Source organism: Lissotriton helveticus, chromosome 9, assembly GCF_964261635.1.
Source record: "Lissotriton helveticus chromosome 9, aLisHel1.1, whole genome shotgun sequence".
Lineage (NCBI taxonomy): Eukaryota > Metazoa > Chordata > Amphibia > Caudata > Salamandridae > Lissotriton > Lissotriton helveticus.
In genome coordinates this window covers 1287642685-1287667885 of record NC_136070.1, presented here as the reverse complement: position 1 = coordinate 1287667885, position 25201 = coordinate 1287642685, and the positions used below count along the sequence as shown (strand labels likewise).

The following is a 25201-nucleotide window of genomic DNA, read 5'->3' as shown; positions in this document are numbered from 1 at the left end:
CTGATGGTCCTGTAAGCCCCAGAGGAGAGCCATCTGCCCAGCACTTAGTGGGCAGCTGCTACGTTTAGGCCCCTGCATCTTTCTTTGGCTGCCTGCGCAGCCTGCCCCTGAAATTGGGACACAGAGCGTCCTAGCCCCATGAGAGGTGAGTTGGCCTGGGGACAGTCACAGGTTGTGGCTTATGTGATTCTGCGCAATTGTTCTGTGCTGCATCTCTGAATGGTTTTTATGTGTCATGTGCTTTTCCCTACACCGCTGAATGTATGTTTATGCATCATGCGTTTTCTTCCCTACACCTCTGAATGTTGTGATGCATCATGTGTAATGTGTTCATGCCTATACCCCTAAATGTATAGTGATACTTAGGTGGTTGTTCTTACTAGTACAGGTGTTGCTAGTGAGGTCCTGGTTCCCTGCGTGACATTCTCCTAAGGTGGTTAGGGTTGCGTAGGTGGTACTTACCTCTTACCAGTGATTACTGGTTGTGTGCTCTATTTCCTATTTTGTGCTACAGTGATTTTATATTATATGTTCTAAGTGCTAATTCTAACAAGTATTCTAGCTCTAAAAGTGCATATTCCTGACAGTGGTCCATGTGGCCCTGTCCTGTACATATCCCCTGTAAATTCTGCCAGTGCTTGTTGGTACATTGTAAAGTGTGTGTTTTTATCTAATGTGTTTTGGTATCATACAAAGGCTATTTTTATATATAACCTTGTGTGGAGTTTCCTTTGTGGTGGGCCTTGGGTGTTGTTGTTGGGGGTGTGCGCGCGCAAACACTTAACTCACATTGCCTCCGGGATATGCCTTACTGATCGCGCCACGTTGCCTAGAGGGTGAGCAGGGGTTGTCTTTGGCGTGTAACTCCCTTGCCCTGACGTAGGAATGGTGGCTTCTGCCTGACTTTGGCGCAAGCCTTAGCCAACCAGAAATCCCATTTTTAACAGTTATTTACAATTAACACTACTTTAGCACAGTTTACTCTTCAAGACTGCCAGTCGTACAGCTTCTGACACCTACTCGCTGGAGTTCTCTCAGTCAAAGAATTGAATGACTGCTGGGAGAGCGCAGCAGTCACTACTGAGACAATCCAATGTCTCTTCTGAACACCAGCGACAACCGGTTTGAATGCATCTTCACCGGAGGACAAGGGGAGTCTGGCAAAGACCATGTAATGTGAGGTGACTTGTAGAGCCTCAAAGTCACCCGTGAAGGTAAGCAGACGAGCTGCAGTCTTGGATGACACCTTAATCTGAACACCAAAAAACAGAGCTCCTTCTGACCCCTAACCACTCACTGCAAGGCTCCTATAGAAACCACTTATAACCAGAACTCCTCCCACCCCCGCTCACTGCAACGCTCCTATAGAAACCGCTTATAACCAGAGCTCCTCCCACCCCGCTCACTGCAACGCTCCTATAGCTTATAACCAGAGCTCCTCCCACCCCGCTCACTGAAACGCTCCTATAGAAACCGCTTATAACCAGAGCTCCTCCCACCGCGGCTCACTGCAACGTTTCTATAGAAACCGCTTATAACCAGAGCTCCTCCCAACCCCGCTCACTGCAACGCTCCTATAGAAACCGCTTATAACCAGAGCTCCTCCCACCCCCGCTCACTGCAGCGCTCCTACAGAAACCTCTTATAACCAGAGCTCTTCCCACCCCCGCTCACTGCAACGCTCCTATAGAAACCGCTTATAACCAGATCTCCTCCCACCCCCGCTCACTGCAACGCTCCTACAGAAACCGCTTATAACCAGAGCTCCTCCCACCCCCGTCACTGCAAGGCTCCTATAGAAACCGCTTATAACCAGAGATCCTCCCATCCCCGCTCACTGCAACGCTCCTATAAAAACTGCTTATAACTAGAGCTCCTCCCACCCCGGCTCACTGCAACGTTCCTATAGAAACCGCTTATCACCAGAGCTCCTCCCACCCCCATCACTGCAACGCTCCTATAGAAACCGCTTATAACCAGAGCTCCTCCAACCCCCACTCACTGCAACGCTCCAATAGAAACCGCTTATAACCAGAGCTCCTCCCACCTCCGCTCACTGCAACACTCCTATAAAAACCGCTTATAACCAGAGCTCCTCCCACCCCCGCTCACTGCAACGCTCCTACAGAAACCGCTTATAACCAGAGCTCCTCCCACCCCTACTCACTGCAACGCTCCTATAGAAACCGTTTATAACCAGAGCTCCTCCCACCCCCGCTCACTGCAACGCTTCTATAGAAACCGCTTATAACCAGAGCTCCTCTCACCCCTGCTCACTGCACCGCTCCTATAGAAACCGCTTATAACCAGAGCTCCTCCCACCCCCGCTCACTGCACCGCTCCAATAGAAACCGCTTATAACCAGAGCTCCTCCCACCCCCGCTCACTGCAACGCTCCAATAGAAACCGCTTATAACCAGAGCTCCTCCCACCCCCGCTCACTGCAACGCTCCAATCGAAACTGTTTATACAATAATTCTGCTCGATCATAAACGCACACAAGTCTCAAATACAAAGTCACAGGCCTGCGTCCTCAACAATTGCATGAATATGTCCTTAAATTTAATTTAACTAGTGCAGTAGAAAAGCATGAGAGAAAGGACCGCGTACGAAGGAGGCCGCAACACTCAGAGCAGGGGAGGGACTTGATATACTTGGCAGCGGGTGAAGTATACGAGGTAGAGAGAGCTGGAAAACACATGCACTCTCAGTGGGTGCTGAACTGCAAAGAAATGTAGTTCTCTAGAAGTGAAGAGTGGAAAGGTACAAGTCAGCCAATCAAACGCAGGGCTGCACAGAGGCTATGCTCCAGGGAGGGACAAACACAAGACCTCTGTCGTGACTCACTGACCCTCACTGCAACAATAGATGCAACAATGGAAAACTGAGTGAGCTTTAAAAACAAGTTCCGCAGTCCAGATGTAACAAAACGGATGGATCTGTTTGAAAACTGCGGCCCAGCAGGCGATAAAAGAAGGCTGAATGAAAGGGTCTGAAGAATTGTGAGTCTGTAAATCTGCATGTGTTCTTTGGCAGGAAACCTGGAAAAGCTGATGTATGATGAGCAAAACTAGATAACTGAAACCACCCACACATTGGCCAAAATTTAGATTTCCTTCTCTATGGCCATAACCGTTTTATTTCTTGGAAAATGCATGAATTTTTCTGCAGCTGTCGGCCTTTCATGGGTGTATGTTTGTGTTTCGTTGCAGTTCGAAGACGCCCTCGATCCACCGTTGGGATCTGTTTTCCTCTCTTTGTTGTCTCGCTGGATTGATCTTGGAAACTAGACTGGTCTGGTATAAATTACCCATCATAAAGACAAAGAAAAGAGAATGTTTGCAGGTTCCACTGCCTGCTCTTAAAATTTGTTACGCATTCTCAAAGCGAAAGGGATCCCCTGGGACCCCTTCCCATTTGCAAATGGGTTACCACCTCCTTCAAGGAGTCGGTAAAAGATGAATATTTGCACACGCAATTCAGTCGCAAAACATTCATACATCCCATTCAGATTCGGTATTTGGAAGGGACGCCCTAAACACGCTCCTTCGAAATACCGAATCGCAAATACAAATTGCGATTCGGTAACCGTTACCATATCACAATTTGTGTTTTGTAGATATGGAAACTCATTTTTGCAGTTGGAAATGGCCGATCGGTCGTTTGACTGCAAAAAATGCTTTGTATGTATCTCCCTAAATTATTTATTGTAATTTGCAGACTGTGGCTGTGCTGGGCAAGAGTGTCACCGGTTTGTGACCCGGTGCCACCTGGACTGAAGTGTATTCGCTACAGTTCCCTCGTCCCTTAGTTCATATTTTTGCTGGTGAACAGTAATCCCACACATTTCAGGGTAAACATTGTCGATTCCAGTTTGCTTTACTTCCATATTCGCAGTGAAACAAAGGGAGGCGTTCATAGAGTATAAATGATGGATTTAATTCAACAAACAGTGCAGAGACGAGGAAGGCGCTCACCTGTAGGTTGTCGATTAAGGAGATTTCATTGTGACTCAGGTCAAGGAACTCGATTCTGGGAGTCAGCCTCTGTAGAGAAAGCAAAAATACTGTTCAAGGCTCAGAGCGAAACAGATGTTGGGATACGTGCCAGATTGATTTGCTCTAATACAACCATTATTATATTTTTGGGCAATCAATGAAAATGCCAGGGTGTTAAAAACAGCACGCTCCTCACAGCCTCCGACCCAAACACACACACATCTATGACCTACAGTACACCTTGGGACGAAGAGATATACCTGCTGCAAACTCCTTCAGACTAAACTACCAGACGAATGGAGCACAGCTATCCCTGAAGCCGGAGACCGTGGCCAGGCATGAGCTGGGTCTCTCATTACAAGGACACTACTCCAGCTACAGTACTTTGCCGGTGCGGCATAAGGCATTATGAGATCCTGTGTACAGAATTCACAAATAGAGGGAGAAAGGACATAAGGTCCAGCACAGTTACCCAAATGCAATGAAAATTAAAGTTGTGCTGTTCCTGAATGATCTAGAATTTAGCAATATACAAGGGACAGCAGGCTACAGAGTCAAAGAGATGGAATCCATTTCTTTAGAATGTAATGGCCTCACACACACAGTTGTGTGTCATGCTTCATCGGGCTGCTCCTCGTCGGCCGGCGCTGCAATGCCCGACGGGCTCCCGATGAGGGTCAGTTTGGTGGAGATCTTTTTCCAAATAGCCGTTTGGTGCCGTGGGGGTGAAAGATTTAGTGAGTGTAGATGAATAAGTGATGTGTGATGTTTATGCGAGTTAATACAGGGTTGGGAGTACCAGCAAAAATAATTGTGGAGTCTCCTACCCATATTAAAATAAAGAGGAAAGGCGCAATGCTAAGTTAATGTCTTAGGTGTGGCGCTCTTCCGTGTGGTTGGTCAACATGTTTCTTCGCAAGTCTACAAGTCTAGAGGCGATTCGTCAGGACCTAAAGTTAAAAAACTATCTAGACTAAGGTGGACTGGAAAACAATAATGAATTAATGTTTGGGATTTAAGCCAAAATGTACTTACTCTGTCTAATGGCTGGTAGGACTGGTTCTACCCTAATTGGGATATACTACTGCTTCATCAATCCCCGGCAGGTCCAGATATGAGGAACTTCCCCATATAGTTTGCGTAGTACGCTATGTGTCCAGGGACCTACCCACTACTGCCAGGAAACATGTTGACCAACCCCACGGAAGAGCGCCACACCCAAGACATTAACTTAGCATTGCGCCTTTCCTCTTTTTTTTAATCATGGTAGGAGACCCCAAAACTAAAGTTATTTGTGCTGGTACTCCCAACCCTGTTTTAACTCACATAAACATCACACATCACTTATTCATCTACACTCACTAAATCTTTCACCCCCACGGCACCAAACGGCTATTTGGAAAAAGATCTCTGCCAAACTGACCCTCATCGGGAGCCCGTCGGGCATTGCAGCGCCGGCCGACGAGGAGCAGCCCGATGAAGCATGACACACAACTGTGTGTGTGAGGCCATTACATTCTAAAGAAATGGATCCCATCTCTTTGACTCTGTAGCCTGCTGTCCCTTGTTTATTGCTAAATTCTAGATCATTCAGGAACAGCACAACTTTAATTTTCATATCCTATGCACAGAGCCTATTTGCAAATGTCCTTGTGAAATCATACACAGGCTCTGTAATGACAGAAGAACAACTACAGCTCTTAGAGAGTCTCATGACCGAAGGTCCTGAAGAGAAGCCGTCTCATGGGGAGTACCCCTTGCAACTGATGGTCAAACGTGGATCAGTATGAAAACTTTGACGTTTGTTAGGAGAGTCACTTGTCGCTCTTGGTTAATGTATATTTAACATACATTTCGGAGTGCAGATACAGAGTTAAGATGATACCACAGACTCCGTCTGCAGGTGTGAGGGTTGGGCTCCTAAAGGGCCGAGGCTCGCCCTGTGAACCCCGGGTCAACGCCACCCGCCACCATTATCTGAAGGTTTGGGCTTGAACCCAGGTAGAGCTGTCTGGGGAGCCACATCCTGCAGTTACATCATCAGGTAATTTTTCATATTCTTCCTAGCCCCAGTTATTTCTTATAGTAGGGGTTTGAAATTTTGCAAAATTCGGTTGTGAAATAACTGTGTAGGCTTTATTTGAACTTCCAATGAATATGTTTAAAGTGACAGATTTTTAGAAATGTAATTAATAAATTGTTGGAATTGAAAATATATAAATAAACACCATTCTCTCTGCTCTGGAACGCCTACAGGTGCGATCTTATGAGACTGGTAGCCAGAAATACGTTATTTGTGAAAAAAATCTACCTTCTTTTTAAATAAATAAAAAACTAGGGAAATCCCAAACCAAGATGAACATGGGAGTACATTTTACAATTGCCAGACACAGAGTACTCGATGAATGATCTTGAGCATAAAAAGAGCTGTGTCAGCAAAGAAGAAAACAGATTTTTAGAAGAGTGAGGACTTTACCAAGGAATCGTCGATTTGGGAGATCCGATTGTGGCTCATGTCCAGCGTGGTCAGCGCGCTCCACCTCGGGACGACCGCAGCCACCGGAAGGTCCACAGACATCCCCTCCGGCTCCCATTGGTCAAACTCCAGCGCTTCGGGCACCAGGATGTCCTGTGAGGGCGGAAACAAATGCACAGCGGAGATGGGCTCCGTCAACAGAACTTGGTCAATTATCAATTTACAAATTAAAGTTATAGGTTAAACGGTCAATCAGTTTGATCAATGGAACTCTACAAAACTAGTTTGTGATGCAATTCAATAACCTTGATGGACGCCCGGACAAACTAAAGTTGTGTAGACATCTATCGCTCTTTGTATTTAGCGGTATATTCTGATTGACTCATGGGATGATCAGTGGGATTTTAAATCCACACACAATTCTAGAAACAAGTAATCCCGGAGTGTAATCCGGAGACACCTGGCTATGTTCTCCTCGCCCGGCTTCAATCACCGCTGCCACAAATTATTATTATTATTATTAATCGGGTTTTATAAAGCGCAAACAACCCGGAGGCCTCGTAGCGCTAAGTACCGTCATACTAGAAGGGAAGGGATTAAATGAACAGATAAGTTTTCAGATCCTTCCAAAATTTTAAAAGACTAGGCTCACTGCGAAGGGAGGTGGGCAGAGAGTTCCATTCTTTCGCGGCATTCCAAGAAAAGGAGCGTCCGCCCCATCTGGTCCGTCTGATTTTGCTAACAGTAGCCAGAAAGGCAGTGCTGGATCTTAGGGATCTGTGAGGGAGATAGGGTATTGCCAAAGAACAAATCATAGTGGGGGCCTTCTTCCACATAGCTTTGTGCATAAGACAAAGAGATTTAAACAGCACTCTGGCCTTAACAGGGAGCCAGTGCAGTTTCTTCAAGGCAGTGGTGGCTGACTCTCGTTTGTTGAGGCCCAACAGGAGGCGGGCTGCAGCGTTCTGGGTCACCTGTAGTTTTTTTATTGTAAATGCGGGGGCACCTAGATATAACGAGTTCCCGTAGTCTAGGCGGGACAGAATAATGGCTTGAACCATTATTCTGCGGGCTTCAAAGGGGAGAAGGGGCAACACTTTTCTCAGCATACGCATTAGTCCAAAGCATGTGGCAGAGAGAGTGGTAGCTTGCTGCATAAAGCTGAGATTGGAGTCTAGCCAAATGCCTAGGCTCTTTATGTGGCACTTTGGTTGGGGTATGGGACCCATGCACGGTGGCCAATCTGACAGAGGGCTGGGAATGGTTGAATTGCCCAACACCATGAGCTCAGTTTTCTCGCCGTTTAATTTTAAATGCGAGGTGGCCATCCACTGAGCTACCGCTACCAAACAGTTACTTAAGTTGGATGAGGAAGAGTCTGCCTTGTTCATAGATACCACTAATTGTGTATCATCGGCGTAGGTGATTATATCAAGGCCGAAAGAGTGCACTATGTCAGCTAACGGTTGCATGTAAATATTAAAAAGGGTAGGGCTCAATGAAGAGCCCTGAGGTACACCTTGATCCAAGGGCCAGACTTTTGAGTGAATGGTACCCTCAACTACCCTGAAGGATCGATTTTCCAGGAATGACTGGAGCCAATGCATGGCCTTCCCAGAGATTCCCATCCGATTGAGGCGGTGAACAAGAATGCTGGTATTAACGGTATCGAAGGCGGCACTAAGGTCGAGCAACATAATTGCTGTAGTGCCGCCTTGATCCATTTGCTTCCTGGCCAGCTCAGTTACCGCCAGGAGGGCCGCCTCGGTTCCCAATTTTGGGCGAAAGCCCGCTTGGGAATCGTGGAGAAGATGATGGTTCTCTAAAAATTGGGTAATAGATGAGTTGACATGTTTTTCTAAGAGTTTGCTGATCCACGGAAGGAGGGAAATAGGCCGATAGTTGGCCATATTACCTGGATCCAGGGTGGGTTTCTTCAGCAAAGCCCTGACCTGTGCACATTTCCATGCGGTGGGTACAGAACCTGTGGAAATGGATGAGTTTAGTATATTGAGGATAACAGGTTTGACAATGTGCTCAATTTTTACTAACTGATAGGGAGGGGCAGGGTCTGTAGGAGATCCTGATTTCATTTTCATCATAATAGTCCCAAGTGAGTTCTCATCCAGCAGTGGAAACTCATTTAATGTTGGAGTCGTGACATTAGATGAGCTGGCTCCCATATCCTGGGATAGATTAGGTGAGCTAAAAGCTGAGGCAATTTTTTGTATTTTACTATAGAAATACTCAGCTTGACTTTCGCAGCGGGCCTGAGCTGTGCTTGGGTCAGCAGGAACCAGGGGGACATCAACCAGGAATTTTGCTATCTGAAAGATTTCTCTAGAAGAGTTGGAGGCAGTTAAAAAATTTTCCTCGAAGTATAAAATTTTGGTTCGTCTAATTTCTAATTTATATTTTTTAATGGCCTCAAGGTGTGTTGTTTTGTCTATCTTACTACGAGAAATCCTCCAGTTTCTTTCAAATCTTCTGCATGCCCTTTTTAGTTCTTTAAGTTCAAGAGTGTACCAAGGTGATTCCTTGGACTTAGTTTTTTCTTTAAGGGCTTTGATAGGTGCAATAGAGTCCAGGGCTGTGCACAGCCATTTGATGTAATTCTCATATTGCGCTGCAGGGTCTGTTGCCCTTTGGGGAGGGGCGGCCGAAAGTAAATTGGCCCATTGGTCTGGGGAGACTTTGGACCAATCTCTTCCAAAAAGGGTGGTGCGAGGAGAGGGCTGAGATGGCGTAGCTGGGGTCCACTGAATAGGTATTAGATAGTGGTCTGTCCAGGTAAGAGGTAATGGAGTCCCTACTTCCAGTCTATTATCATTGCTGAAAACACCGTCAAGAAGATGGCCCTTTTCATGCGTAGGCACAAAGCCTTTCTGTGTAATCTGGAGAGCAGCCATACTGTCCAGAAATGCCTTAGCCATGGAATTGTTAGGATCATCTAAGTGAATATTTATATCTCCTAATACAGAGAAATTGGATCTACTAACCACAGAGTTAGCTATTTTTGACTGGAGTGATTCAATGAAATCCCCTATTTGATTGGGAGGGCGGTATATAAGTACACCAGAGAATGAGTCTGTGGGTGAAAGTTCAAGAGTGAATAACATACTCTCACAATTAGAAATACCGGCCGATGAGGTTCTACAAAGATAATGATTTTTAAGAAGGATGCCTAGGCCGCCTCCTCTACCTTCTGATCTATCCAGTCTCTGCAAGGTATATCCCATTTGCAAAATAGAGGTGATATCCATGTCAGAGGCGTCTTTTAACCAGGTCTCCGTCAGGAATATTGCATCTGGTTCATGTTCCTCCAGCAGGAGAGACATTTGTGTGGCATGTTTGGTCAATGACCGGCAATTTAAAAGAAACATTTTGTAGGTTTTGTTAGATGGGGATTTATCTTGATAGCTGGTCAGTGAAAATTTACAGTGTAAACAGATACCGGAAGGAGCGTCCGGGAGGACAGAATGCTGACAGGTATGAGTGATCGGAGGCATTAAGTTTTTTAGTGTGATAGAATCATACCTCATCGACCTGCCACACTCTGTACCGCCTCGCACAGGGGGCATGGCCCCTGGTCCCGTCCGGTCGCGGACGGGTGCAGACGGGCTCGCCTTTGGCGCGCCGCCGGCGCGCCCGCTGCGCGGACGGGGGACTCTGATGTTTATATCCAGTGTAGGGGGCGTGAGGAGGGCGGGGTCGCCGATCAACTAGACCGCGATCCTACCCCTACCCAAGATGTCGCCCAAAATGAATTCAGCGCCGAGCGCCCAAACTAGCGAGGCTTTCGAGCTGAGGAGGGGGTGTGAGGCCGCTGTGGGCAACGTAGTTCTTGCACCAAAGGTAGGGCCAAACAGGATCTTTAAAATCGACCTATTAAAATATTTACAGTTTCTAAAAGTAAAGCTGTTGCATTCAGTAAATCCTGTTCTCTTTGCAATTCAAGAGGAGCAAGAGTGCTCAAGGGCCCCCGGCTTCCGCCTCAGGGGAGAAAAAGGAGTATAACAATACCTCGAGCAAGTGAGGAGGGACTCCTTTTGTATCCTGGGAGGGCGGGGTCGCCGATCAACTAGACCGCGATCCTACCCCTACCCAAGATGTCGCCCAAAATGAATTCAGCGCCGAGCGCCCAAACTAGCGAGGCTTTCGAGCTGAGGAGGGGGTGTGAGGCCGCTCTGGGCAACGTAGTTCTTGCACCAAAGGTAGGGCCAAACAGGATCTATAAAATGAACATTTGAGGTCCTCGCGTACACGTGGAAGGACTCATCCGCCCCTGTGGGGGTCCACCCTCCCATACGGATGAGAATCTTCATTGAGGTGCTTCTGCAGACATGATGGGGCCCTTTCAGTGTACCTGGGAGCCAGCCCTTCATACCAGCCCGGCCAGCCATTGATTGACCCAAGGGGCCGGGAGACCCTCCCTAGGTCTTCAGGGTGGGGGGCACTGGCCTTTATACCATGCGTGGTGGAATAAAGCGCCCCAAAACTGGAAGACATGCCCTGGCGAGGAAGACCCTTGGACGCTGTGTGAGCCGTCGGTTCTATGGTGAACCGTGGGCCCTCAAGGATGGGGCCCCTAGTATCCCGCCGGCTGGGACTCGGCTGCTGGAAACAAAGTCGTCACCAGGTGGAGCCCAGCGGATGAGGGTGGGTGCCCGACAGGACACCAGCTCAATTCTGATGGATGTGCAGTTGTCACCCAAATCGGGCACATTTTATGCCCCACAGATATATTCCGTCAAGAACCGAATAGTGGACAAATAATATATGTTGAAAGGCAATCATTAAATTGCACATCAAATATTGTGCCTCCAGGTTAGCGATATTCCATAGTATAAACGTAGTGCATGGTTGTATGGCATGTATTGGTCAGAAAATGTTTGAAATGGGCCATCTGTCCTGTGCTATGATAGCTCAGGAAATTTCTTACAGGAGAACAGAGGAGTGTCAAGCAGCACAGGTGTGTCAAGCGGCACAGGGGAGCCAAGCATGCGTCACCCCGAGAGGGACGGGGATGCCCAGACATAGGTTTGATGCTGCCCATGCCACTGGATTCTAGCTATCCTACGTGGTGAGGGGTGTTACCCTGAAACCGGTCCTAGGATGCTTGTTTCCAGTCCAGGTAGGACCTAGCCTGGTAGTTTGGCCTGGACTGTTCCCATTGAAGCAGGGTCAAGACTTTTTTGCATAAGGCTGGTTTTAAACTGGGGTGTCTGGTAAGCAGGAAAAAGATGGATTTAGGTCCAGATCTCTGACTGGAGGGGTGGTATGATATTGTTCAGCATTCCATCCATCAATTGTTCTTTTCACAGGTGAGCAACGCAGCACATGTATACCCAGCGGCACAGGTGCACCAAAGTGAGCTAAGCAGCACCGGCACAGATGCGTCACGCGGCAGCGATACAGGAGAGCAAAGCGGCACATGTGTCCAGAGCGACAGCAGCACGAGTGTGACGAGCCGCACAGGTGAGTCAAGCAGCAGCGGCACAGGTGAGTCAAGCAGCAGCGGCACAGGTGAGTCAAGCAGCAGCGGCACAGGTGAGCCATGCAGCACGGGCACAAGTGCACCGAGTAGCAGCAGTACAGATGAGACGAGCAGCAATAGAACAGGTGAGCCGAGCAGCACAGGCGAGCCAAACAGTGCCGACACAGATGCACTGAGGAGTACAGGTGTGTAGTTTGGCAGCAGCAGCACAGATGAGACAAGCAGTGCGGACACAGGTGCACCGAGGAGCACAGGTGCGCGGATCGGCAGCACCACCACAGGTTAGACCAGCAGCGCCGACACAGGTGCACCGAGGAGCAGAGGTGCGCTGAGCAGCAGCAGCACAGGTGAGCCGAGCAGTGCGGACACAGGTGCACCGAGGAGCATGGAAAGGCGGGGCCAACATCAGCCCCGCCGCACTTATGGCGGGGCGCACCGGCCCCCACTCGCCCCGAGTTCCCTGGTGACCCGGAAGCGATTGAGTCACTTCCGGGCCACGAAGGGAACAGAGGCCAGGCCGGTTAGATCTGGCCTGGCCTGCAAAGGGTTAAAAGGCCGTGCAGTGCGGGAGTCGGCCTCTTTGACTCCTGCGCGCCACGGCCTGCCCCTTCCAGCCTCTGGGAGGCTGTAATTAATTTTCCCACCCACCATCCCCTGAAGCAGATGATTGTTATTGGGTGTTATGAAGGTTTTCATAATTTGCTTACAAGTGTTTATGTATGACAAAGTGTCTGATTAATAAGTTTTGTTCCTTAGAACTTTCTCCAGTTTTCAGGTCATCGATCGTCGTATTTATTACTATGCCTTGGTCAGGCGGTAAGGTCATGATCGGTGAGCAGTTAATTTAAGGTCCTTAGGGGGTCGGCGCCATTCTCGAATAGGGTCGCCCAAAGGGAGAGAAGGGGTCTCTCATAGAACTCCAGGGGCAGGTACAGCCTGTTGGGTACATGGGTGCGGGGGAGACAGCCACGCTTTCTCTAGGCTGTTTGGCCACCCCGCACGTGCACAATGACGCCAGTAAACGGCGCAGAGATGCAAAGGCCCCCTTTAATGGAGCGTACGGGGTAACCGGGGGGGCCAAAGTACCCTCACGGTAGGTGGGGCCTCTGCGCATGCGCACTTCGATAGAAGGGCATGGTTAATAGGGCGTATGGGGGTAACCGGGGAGGGGACGTGCCCCCACGGTAAACGGGCCCTCCTGCGCACGCACACTCCGACAGGAGGGCGTGATTAAATAGGGCGTACATGGGTAACCGGGGAGGGGATGTGCCCCCACGGTAAACGGGCCCTCCTGCGCACGCCTGCTCCGACAGGAGGGTGTGGTTTAGTGATAAGGTTCGGACACCAGTTATTGACCTTGCCGTAGGCCCAAATAGGTACGCAGAAAATTAACTCTTGTATAATGTGAATTGATATGTTAGTCTCTGTTAGGAAATACCTTGTACAAGAAATATGTTAAGGTTAGCCATCCGAATACCTGTATATATCAATTGTAACATTTTCTGCGTAATTGTTTATTTCAATTTCGATTTATTTTGTATGTTTTAATAAATACGGCCCGGGGGGTCAGAAGATCCCCAGCCTTCCAAAGAAAGCCCTCTCACGTCCTGGTAATAATGTTATGTTGGTTAACGGAAGGGTGGGGGTCCTACGGCAGTCCCTGGCCATACAGGTGCGCTGATCAGCAGCAGCACAGGTGAGCCAAGCAACACTGGTGAGCCAAGCAGCACCGACACAGGTGCACCGAGGAGCATAGGTGCACTATCCGCAACGACATCAGAAGCATTTGGAAAAATCAGCATGGCTCTGCGCAAACTCCCAAAGTGATGCACTGAACTTACCTTCATGGACGTGGCTGAAAACCTGACGCTTATGGTAGCCAAGGTCTGCTTGGAGGCTGTTAACCCTTTGATGTGCTCGGCATCACACTCCGTGATCTGTGAAGAGAAACAACTGCATTAAAACATTCCATACAAGTTAAAGGACAGCTGTTTATACAGCAACAAATCCATTTTGAAAAGAGGATGCAGGCAAAAGAAACTTGTGATTCAAACAAATCCATCTGAGACCAAACGCCATCTTTCCTTCTCCCATCTTCAGCAAGAGACAGGGCAGCCCGAGCTCTCAACCTGTGCACTTTACCACCGCCCCAATCCCAAAGCTATGACCTCTTCTGCTCCCTGGACCTACATGAACAAGATCAAACAGCTGGAAAGGTTTCTCACACAGACTGACTGGGACTTCCCCACCCCCCTAAGGGCCACCCAACTACTGCCTTCGCTGGGCTCTGCCTGGACTCTGCCTGGACTCTGCCTGGGCACTAGTCGGTGCCGCACACCGGATACCGGATGTCCAGTTGACTCCAAGACCCATGGATTCAGACTAGAAAGGTCTCGAGATGATGGCCCTGGAGACAGAAAAACATTCTTGCACCGACGTGCGCCAAACGAGCTCCATCCAATCATAAGTTAAACCGGGTCAACCTCATCAATGACGCGGTAGAAGAGGGGGGGTGACCTCAGATGAACGTGTTCAACGTCAAAGACAAGAGACCAGGAGGTAACCTAGCTTCTGTTTAATCAATCAATCAGGACATTTATAAAGCGCGCTACCTACCGGTGAGGGTCTCAAGGCCCCGGGGGCAGGGGTGGGGGGGCCGGGTGCTGCTGCTCGAAGAGCCAGGTCTTGAGGAGTCTTCTGCGCAGGTCCTGGGTCTGCCGTAGGTGGGTAGGGAGGGTGTTCCAGGTCTTGGTGGCGAGGTGGGAGAAGGATCTCCCACCGGTGGTTGTTCTTCGGATGCGGGGGACAGCGGCGAGGTCGGCGGAGTGTAGCTGGCGGTTCGGGGTGTAGAAGCTGAGTCGTCTGTTGAGGTACGCCGGCCCGGCACTGTATATGGCTTTGTGTGCGTGGGTGAGGAGCTTGAAGGTGATCCTCTTGCTGACGGGGAGCCAGTGTAAGTCTCTGAGGTGGGGTGTGATGTTGCTGCGGCGGGGGATGTCGAGGATCAGGTGTGCCGAGGCGTTCTGGATGCGTTGCAACCGTCTCAGGAGCTTGGTTGACGTTCCTGCGTAGAGGGCATTTCCATAGTCCAGTCTGCTGGAGATGAGGGCCTGAGTGACCGTTCTTCTTGTTTCTGAGGGGATCCACTTGTAGATCCTGCGGAGCATTCAGAGGGTGTTGAAGCAGGAGGAGGAGACGGCGTTGACCCTCATCAGTGACCAGAGACAGAGAGGTAACTTCACCTCACCCCGCCTCTGTTCACCCTCATCAGAGACAAGGAGGTACTACTCACAGGGACTTCTGGTGTCTCAGATTCCAGACCATGGGGTAACCCTACTACACGCAGAGACCGCTTATGTTTCCGAACCCACAGCCACGGGGGGACCCTGTTAGAATTGGGGGTCTCTGGTTGGCGCAAGTATTCACTTGTGACAAGCAGGGACCCTCTCCTCTAAGTCAGGGCGAAGGATGACCCCTTAGAAGTACCCTTGCTCACCCTCTAGGTGCGTGGCGTGAGCAGCCAAGGCTATTCTTCAGGCGTTATTGGGTTAAGCATTCGTAATCGCACATACAGTAAATGTACCAATCCCCCCACAAATGGACACCAGGCTGTAGATATGTAAAAATACGTCTTCTTTATATAAAAATATATCTGTGCAGGTAAGACTTATCACAAGGCCAGTATAACGATTTTAGCTTAGGCCACAAGATTGTAATTAGGCAAGTATTCTTGGTTACAGTTCAAATGTTTCCTTTTAGTTCAATACACTTAGAGATAGTTCTTTTAGTTCTTAGCCTGCAATCTTCGGGCCTCTTGCCCCGTTCCTGGCAGGTATGGTGCTCCCAAGCGCCTCTGTGCGCTCGTAGCGCTCCTCTAGGCTCCGCACGGAAGGAAACCCCGGGCCCTACCAAGGCTCACGCCTCTCGCGTGAGCGGACCAACGCGGCGTTCGGCTTCTCGGCAGAAGTGACGAAGCGTACCCGCTGGGGAGGGAGGTGCTAGGCGCACAAGATCTCGACGGGGAATGCGAGGCGTACTTGACAGGAGCCCCTCGCAGTACGGCTCCAACGGCACTCACCGGCGGTTGTGAAATGATACGCTTCGGGCGTACTCCGCTATTCCACTCGTGCACCCAGAGGATGGGAAAGGATGCGCAAGCAGCATGCAAAGCCGGGTTGAGTAGTTGGTTTTGGGGAAAACAGAACGGTGCGGACCCCAAGTCCGTTGAAGATGTTTTGGCGTGTGTCCAGTATATTCAGGGGAAGCAGGAACGACTTGCACTCCTTCAGTGCGCGTCGGGGGGACCTTCCGACTCTCATGATGGCTTGCATGAGGCAGGTGCGGCCCAGGTCCTCCAGTACGGTCCGTACTGGGGGGCGCTTCAGGGGGCGGCACGGCCTCTTTCCAGGTCGGAGGGCGAAGCGGGGCGGCCGGGTACGCTGAGACGTACGGCGGCTGTCCGAGGCATAGATCGCGTTCGAGACGCAAATTCCAGCAGGAGGGGGCGAGTGAGGGCACACAACGCTCTCCAGTGACAGCCAGGCGACAGGGGAGCAGGCGGCCCGGTCCACGGGGAAGAGAGCGACTCTGCACGAGCGGGGCTCTCACAGGACACGGGTGGCCAGGCTCCTGGGTGTCACGGCCCTAGGAGGGGCGAAGGGGCACAAGGTCTCAGCTCCAGCAGGAGAAAGCACACGGTTCAGATGAGGGCGAGCGAAGGCACCAAGAACCCACTAGTCCTGGGGTTCAGATCAGGGGGCAAGCTCAGACAAGCCCTTGGAGAAAGTTTCCAGCACAAGTCAGCAAAGCCTTTTCAGTAAGTCTTCTCCTCTCCTTCCTCAGCAAGGCAGACAGCAGGCCAGTCCTTCCAGCTTCTTCTTCTCCTTCTAGTTGGGCAGAGGTTTGTTGTGGGAAACAGGATTCTAGTTTGCAAGGAGCAGGGCTCCTACTTTTATACAGCATTTTCTTTGTTCTTACAGGCCAGGGGGGCCTTTGCATAACTTCTTTCAGTCTCTGAGCACTCTGTTGGGTAAACTTGAGTCTCTTCTTTCAGGGAGCAGGGATGGAACATCAGACGCTCTACAGGAGGTGGAGCCGGCATTGTGTGGACAGGGGCAGCCAGGAGTACTTTGTTGACAGGCTTCCCCCTTTCCTGGGCCAGGTGTCGGGCTGAGTCATCAGTCGCTCTCCAGGAGGTGGAGCCAGCATTGTGGTGGCAGAGCACAGCCCTATTCAGAGTCCAGGGGCACTCCCACCTCCCACTGAGGTGTAATCCTGGCATTCACCACCTGTCATCCCCCAGCCCTGTCACTCACATAACCCAGACAGTCAGATACACATCCTAGCAGAGGCGGGCTGAAATGGTTAGGCAAGCAAATGCTAGCTTTCTAAAAGTAGCATTTGCAAACACAGGATATTAAAATAAACTTTACTAAAAGAAGTATTTTATTATTCTGAGTTCAGGCATACTAAACTTTATTTTCTACCATGTTCCCTGAGCCTGCTGGGATTATAGAGTGTAATAATTCCAGCAGCCCATCTTGGCCTAAGAGAACAGGTAGCCTTACAATAGTGAAAAACAAATGTGGCTGTAATTCACTATTAGGACATGCCACACACCTCAGAGCATGTCCTACCTTAGACTTACAATGCACCCTGCCCTTGGGCCTACCATAGGGGTGACTAATATGGAGTTAAGGGAAGGTTTAGGGGCTGGCAAGTGTGTGCACTTGCCCAGCCAGCATGAAAGTACCAGACATCACGCAGGTTCTGCAATGGCAGACCCTAGACACATTTTAAAAGGCTGCTTCTGTGGGTGGCGCAACCAGCGCTGCAGGCCCATTTGCAGTGTTGGTATTTACAAGCCCTGGCACTCCTGGTGCACTTTACTGGGGACTGACAGTAAATCCAAAGAAGCAATCATGGACATCAATCACAGTTACACTTTACATTGGGAGCACTGGCACTGCGGCACGGGTTGGCCGTGGTGCAGTGCCCTGAGCAGCGGACACCAGCAAAAACATCTGAGGCACATCAGCAAAAAGTGGGAGGGAAACTCACGCCAAGGTGCCAGGTCTAACAGACTCCTACTACTAGCTTTGCCCGCTGGTGTCTCAAAACCCAGGGTAGTAAACGCTATATAAATGCAATTACATTACAATCTAATTGGCAGAAGGATGACTCACTACTAAAGAGGCACAATATTTGTGTGCGGTCAACCCAGTGATGCCATACTTCTACGTATTGCCAAAAATACACAAACCACAAAGGCCACCTCCTGGGCGCCCCATTATATCGGGCATAGGTTCACTGTTAGAACCTTTATCCACATTCGTCGACTGTTTCCCGAAACCAATGGTACGGGAGATGCCAACCTTTTTGAAGGACACTAAAGATGTCCTTGGGATTTTTCCTGATATAGAGTTTGACAGAGAACAAGACCTTTTGGTATCTTTTGATGTGGAAAGTCTGTATACATCTATACCCCAGACTGAAACTCTAGAAGTGGAGGAAAGCTTACTGGAGGCCAGAGATTTAAACTCAATGACACCTGTTAGATTGATTATGACGCTGGCCACATTGGCCATGACAGAAAACTTTAAGTTTGAGGATTCTGTCTACTTGCAGATTAGCGGGACTAGCATGGGCAGCGTTTTTTCCCCTAGTCTCGCTAATCTGTACGTACACAGGTTTGAACAAGAACAGATCCTCAATGACATCAATCCCTACCTTGGATGTTTACGCCTATGGAAACGTTATATCGATGACTTGTTGGTGGTGTGGCGAGGATCAGTTGAAGACCTGAAGAACTTTCATGTATGGCTAAATGGGAGAAATCAGTTCTTAAAATTCACCATTGAATAGAGTAAACAACAGTTAGCATTCTTGGATTTGTTAGTCACTTCTACATCTACTGGTTTACAATCCGAGATCTATCGGAAACCCATGGCCAGAAACTCTCTATTGAGTTACGAAAGTTGTCACCCAAAAGCATTACGTGACAACTTGCCCTATGGGCAATTCCTTCTAATACAACGGAATTGCTCTACTAAATCTGCATTTGAAGGTCATGCCAAGACTCTCGAAACATACTTGACTGAAAAGAAGTATCCTAAACGGTTGATCCGGAATTCTAAAAAAAGAACCTTCAATAACAACAGGGAGAGCTTACTTGAATTACTGCCTCCAAAACCTAAGCAGGAGCGGATTACATGTGTAAACACTTTTAGTACACAGTCAAACCAAATACAGAAAATCATTAAGAAACATTGGGCAATTCTGAACACAGGAACTGACACTCTACCACCTCCTTTGTTCGCATTCAAGCAGGGACAAAACTTGAAGGACCAATTGGTCCATACAAGACCAAAAAGTAAGATTCCCCGTACAATAGGGACATTGTGGGACATGCCTGCAGTTACGGGTCATCATCCCTGCGGCAACTGTGCAGCCTGTCCCCAAACATCGAAATCGTCTTACATTGACATTGGCACTGACCGCCCATGGCAACAACGAAGGTTCACGAATTGCAACAGCCAGAACCTCGTATATTTGATCACGTGTCCCTGCAGTATGAAATACGTAGGGATGACCACGCGCAAACTAAAAGTGCGTATCTCCGAGCACAAAAGTACAATTAGATGTTCTAAACAAGCGACCAGACTGACCAATCATTTTATTGAGGTTGGACATCTGCCCACCGATTTAAGATAGACTGTAATCGAACAACCTTTGATCCCCCCTCATGTGACTGATGTCAGTAAGTTTTTATTTAAAAAAGAGCAGAAATGGGTATACAAACTTAACTCAAATAAGATTGGGCTGAATGAAGACATCCCTTGGATGTCTCTCTGAAGATTGGTACTGAGAGTATATCTGTTTATGACTTATCAACATTTTTCCACACTAGACATCGGGAAGACCTGGTTGCTACACCTCTTATGTAGTTTGGATGGGTGTACAAAGTCACTATAGAGGATTACCACACTAAAACAGATTTTCAATTTGAATAATACGATACTTTTATTAAGCATGTTTGTTCTAGGATGTGCTGTTAAAAATAACACTGTTAAATAGCATCACTATGAAGCGGTTTGTCTGGTAATAGCTGCAAATATAGCTATGACTAGCGGCCTGCTCAGTTGGCACCGTTTTAACACAGATACATACCTCCAATAATAATACATCCCTTGAACCAATAGCGAGGTTAGACTTAGTGCCCCTGACAAAGTAAAAAACGTGTCTTCAGAAAAGGATACACTTTATATAACAAAGATATGATAGTCATAGAAGCTGCGACATGTAAAGTGTAAATACTTTAGTAACTCCGGACCATCGGCCGTGGTTGTCTTTGGCCCTTGTCATTTTATCTTTTCGTGAAATAAAGCTCGGCAAAGTGTAAATGAAAAATCAGCTTCACGATCGACAGTGTCTTATAAACCACCACCTTCAGAGTGCCAAGTGAAAAGAAGCGCGCACTCATTGGGGAGTACGTTAGAATGCTGGTTTTTCACCTTTTGCCCTGCATTTAATGTCATCATGCGAGACTTGTTTTCCTAAATCTTGGTATACACGAGACTACCTAGTGTATATAATAGACTTAGGAAATATGATTTCATCTGTACTCCACTTGCTAAATACGGACCATACGATAAAGGGAACTACATTTCCCAGAAGCACCTGACGTCGCAAATATCTGACGTGTCAGGTGCGACGCTTACATAGAGGAAATTAGTAGAAAATGCCGCCCTGTTTACCGTGTAGGTACCTCCCACGACAGCCCAGAGGTACGTCCGGAGTACCGACGGACAGGTGAGTGCAGGAAGCAGCATATGTTTTCAACCGGGGGTTTCTTTGATGTTACTTATGGCCCTTGCTCTGCTCGCTCGCGAGCTATTAGTCACTAGCGACCCATTCCTTTCTATGTATGTATAACCCACTTATAAAGCGCTACTGTCACCCGATGGGCATCCTGGCGCTGTGATCAAGCAGATCCCCAAACACAGTCAAAGCTGTATCCGCAGAAGGAGAATCTATACTGACCTAGGGAACAGGTGTGTTTTTAGTTCTTTTTTAAAAGACAGAAAGTTTTCTGAACCTCTGAGCGACAGTGAAAGACGGTTCAGAAAGAAGCCATATTACTTTGACGGTTTTCTGAGCGTACACTCTGGCAGAACTTATGCTATGTATGTTCCTTACCTCGCTCGCTTCAGGGCGTGTAGACACTGGTGATTTAATCGTTTTGCGATTTGGTCCCTCTAACTCTACCGGTTGAGGGTTAGCGTTATGTTATCAGTCCTAGATGCAGCCTTTAGCAAATATAGCAGAATGATAGCTTACTGCGCTATATATACAAGTGAACTGATAGCCCTGACATATGAAATGAGTCAGGCGGAGTCACGAAGCATAAGGTATGAGCACTCTGGTCCAACTCATAACTACCACACCAATACCAGCGTGGTCATCCCCGAATTTTTCTATTAAATATGGGATGAGCGGTGTTCTCATTATGGACACAACTGGCAATATTCGAGAATAAACTAATTACTAAGTTCTACTACTGACAGCTGTGCGATGTTCGTAACTATATGTTTGTGTGTCATTTTTTCCTCTTTATCTATATCTGGCCTTTAGAGCGGTGCTCCGTTTACCTGCGCTGTAGCCAGGTGAGGTGGAGTTTTTCTCTCCTGCCACGTAGGTAAGTGAGCATACATACGTGGTGTATTCAAAGCCTGTATGATTATCTATCGATTGAGGATATACATATATTGGCTCTCAATAAGATGACTGTTTTTAAGATTATCTAAATACAGCGATCTAACCAGGACTATCTCTTATGTGTTTTTCTTTCTATGTATTTGTTTGTGTGCTCCCGGGATCGCTTTGGCACTCCTTTGAGCCATGAAGTCAGGAGAAGGATGGTATAACTAATATCCAGGTGATATTTTACCTTTTATATTGTTTGTAGCAGTAGCATTAATGGTCCTGCAGAAGCAGCAGGATACCGGTTGGATCCAGTCAGTCTGCAGAAACAGGTCGACCTTCCACTCTCTTTAGTGGTTCTTTGTTTATGCCACTTCACACTTTTTATTAATTTGGGAGTGAAGGAGTACATATTACATTTTTCTTTCCCCTTTAGTACCCAATTTTACCATTTTCAGTAATTCACTTGTTCACTCACTCTTTTTCACATTTATTGCACTGCTTTACAGTCGCCATCGGACACCCCATATGACACTAAATCTCTGGGTCCCACAGGCTGGATCAGGCTTTACATCTGCCAGTCAGCTGTGGGTACACTACTCCACCTTCATGGTGTGCAGGATCCCTGATGATGAAGGGCGGACTCGGTCGGTGACTGATGGGAATCTGTTTACAAAGAATGGATACCCTAAGCGTGACTCTATTAGCACACATTACTAGTTGAGTTTGTTCTGTCCTCTCCTCTACTTCTACATAGTTAGTTGCCCTTTTGACTTCTTCTTGCCACTCTGTGTTGGTTTAACCATTACAATCTAACACCGGAAGTTGTGCCCTGGCACGCCCTGGACGTCACTGGCACCCTCGCCACGCGGGCTCTCACTTTACTACAGGTCAGAAAAGAGTAGGACCAACAGGCGCCCCCTTAAGAGGAGCTCCGACTTACAACTTCCCCTCTCTGGATCCGGAAATATAAACCTGAAAGAGGAGCCTCAACGGGCGAGGGTTAGAATGGACTCTGGAGCCCGGTGCCCAGGAGCACACGGCGCTGCCCAGGAGCACACGGCGCTGCCCGGGAGCACACGGCGCTGCCCAGGAGCACACGGCGGCCCAGGAGCACACGGCGCTGCCCAGGAGCACACGGCGCTGCCCAGGAGCACACGGCGCTGCCCGGGAGCACACGGCGCTGCCCGGGAGCACACGGCGCTGCCCGGGAGCACACGGCGCTGCCCGGGAGCACACGGCGCTGCCCGTGGAGCCGGGACTCGGACACTGCTCGCTGCCACCGGACAGATGATGGAGGTAAAACAGCCACAAGGGACAGTACCTCAGAGGCCCCCTCCACCGCTTCCCAGAACACCGACACCCCCAGTGTAAGGGGTCAGAGGTCGAAGGTTCCAGAGGACAGAACAACACATGACGGGGGGAGGGGGGGCAGGAAATCACGAGGAGCATCTGCTGGGACAGGATCCAGGAGCAGAGGCTCTTCCTGCCCCCCCCCCCCCCAGAGCCGGTCCTAGTCCTTCTGAGGCCCCGAGCGAAAGGGAAGATGTGAGGCCCCTCTAAGTGCCTTACTGTCTGCGCGAGTGCGCACAGCGCTTTTCCTGCATTTCATATCGGGCCCCCTGCTCTGTGGTCTACTGCTGCGGCGCCGGCGGCGGGGCCCCCTGAGCGCGAGGCCCTGGGCAGCTGCCCATACAGCCCATGCCTAGGACCGGCCCTGCCCCCCCCCCCCCGGACCCCCCCCAAGAGGCGCTCCGGAGAGGATGTGCGAGAGGAGATAAGAGGAGCTGCGGGCCCGGGGCCCTCATGGGGGGGGGGGGGGGGGGCTGTGAGAGGATGGGGGGGGGGGGGCTGCTACATCCCTCCCTCTTGGGGGGTCTGCCACAGGAGGACAGGCCCACCTCGGGCCCACGGGGGCACCTACAGACCCCCCATGGCCCGTGCCTTGGAAGGTGCTCTCCTTAAATCCGAACCCATGACAAATTTAAACAAGCATTGGCAAAGCCAGTAGGTCTCGCCTATGCGAGAGCTATTGGTTTTGCCAATGTGCTTTAACCATGCGGTACACCCCTGTGGCTTCTGATCAGCATGGCTGAAAGTTAGTGGCACGGAGTGGAGTAGAGCGCCGCAGAGCACAGCGTCACAGAGCGCCGCAGAGCGCCGCAGAGCGTCGCAGACTACAGCGCCGCAGAGCACAGCGTCACAGAGCACAGCGTCACAGATCGCCGCACAGCGCCGCAGAGCGTCGCAGACTACAGCGTCACAGAGCACAGCGTCACAGAGCGCCGCAGAGCGTCGCAGACTACAGCGCCGCAGAGCACAGCGTCACAGAGCGCCGCAGAGCACAGCGCCGCAGAGCACAGCGTCGCAGAACGCCACAGAGCACAGCGCCGCAGAGCGTCGCAGACTACAGCGCCGCAGAGCACAGCGTCACAGAGCGCCGCAGAGCACAGCGCCGCAGAGCGTCAGACTACAGCGCTGCAGAGCACAGCGTCACAGAGCACAGCGTCACAGAGCACAGCGTCACAGAGCGCCGCAGAGCGTCGCAGACTACAGCGTCACAGAGCACAGCGTCACAGAGCACCGCGTCACAGAGCGCCGCAGAGCACAGCGCCGCAGAACGCCACAGAGCACAGCGCCGCAGAGCGTCGCAGACTACAGCGCCGCAGAGCACAGCGTCGCAGAACGCCACAGAGCACAGCGCCGCAGAGCGTCAGACTACAGCGCTGCAGAGCACAGCGTCACAGAGCACAGCGTCACAGAGCACAGCGTCACAGAGCACAGCGTCACAGAGCGCCGCAGAGCACAGCGCCGCAGAGCGTCGCAGACTACAGCGCCGCAGAGCACAGCGTCACAGAGCGCCGCAGAGCACAGCGCCGCAGAGCACAGCGTCGCAGAGCACAGCGTCACAGAGCGCCGCAGAGCACAGCGCCGCAGAGCGTCGCAGACTACAGCGCCGCAGAGCACAGCGTCACAGAGCGCCGCAGAGCACAGCGTCGCAGAGCACAGCGTCGCAGAGCGCCACAGAGTACAGCGCCGCAGAGCGTCGCAGACTACAGCGCCGCAGAGCACAGCGTCGCAGAGCACAGCGTCGCAGAGCGCCACAGAGTACAGCGCCGCAGAGCGTCGCAGACTACAGCGCCGCAGAGCACAGCGTCACAGAGCGCCGCAGAGCACAGCGTCGCAGAGCGCCACAGAGTACAGCGCCGCAGAGCAGAGCATCTTGGAGTGAAGTACGGCGTCTTAGACTGGAGCAGAGTGGAAAGTCACGTCATAGAGAAGAGTAAAGCTTCAGAGTGGAGTGCAGTAGAGAAGAGCGCAGTGGAGTGAAGGTGAAGTAGGGCGCAGTAGAGTGGAGTGTCCGGTTATAGAGTGCAATAGCATGTCATGGAGTGGAGTGGACTGTTGTAGAGTCGAGTGTCAGAGTAAACTGCTGTAGTAGAGTGGTGTGGAGTAGCATTAAGCAGCATAGAGTGCAGGGGAGTAGCGTAGAGTGGAGTAAAGTGGCGTGTAGTAGTGTCATAGTAG

At 50.0% G+C, this 25201-nt stretch overlaps 1 protein-coding gene across 5 annotated transcripts in view; it reads right to left on the bottom strand.

Moving 5' to 3' along the window:
• Positions 1-25201, bottom strand: part of NISCH (nischarin) — a 186180-nt gene that overhangs the window by 76608 nt on the left and 84371 nt on the right. For all 5 annotated transcript variants that reach the window (XR_013601160.1, XM_078661890.1, XM_078661891.1 and 2 more), the window contains exons 7-9: positions 13813-13908; positions 6475-6627; positions 3978-4046 (exon numbers count right to left, since the gene is read on the bottom strand). Coding sequence is in view for 4 of the 5 variants with exons in the window: in XM_078661890.1 (XP_078518016.1) it covers positions 3978-4046; positions 6475-6627; positions 13813-13908 (318 nt within the window). In the remaining variant the exon portion in view is untranslated. The remainder of the gene's footprint in view (positions 1-3977; positions 4047-6474; positions 6628-13812; positions 13909-25201) is intronic.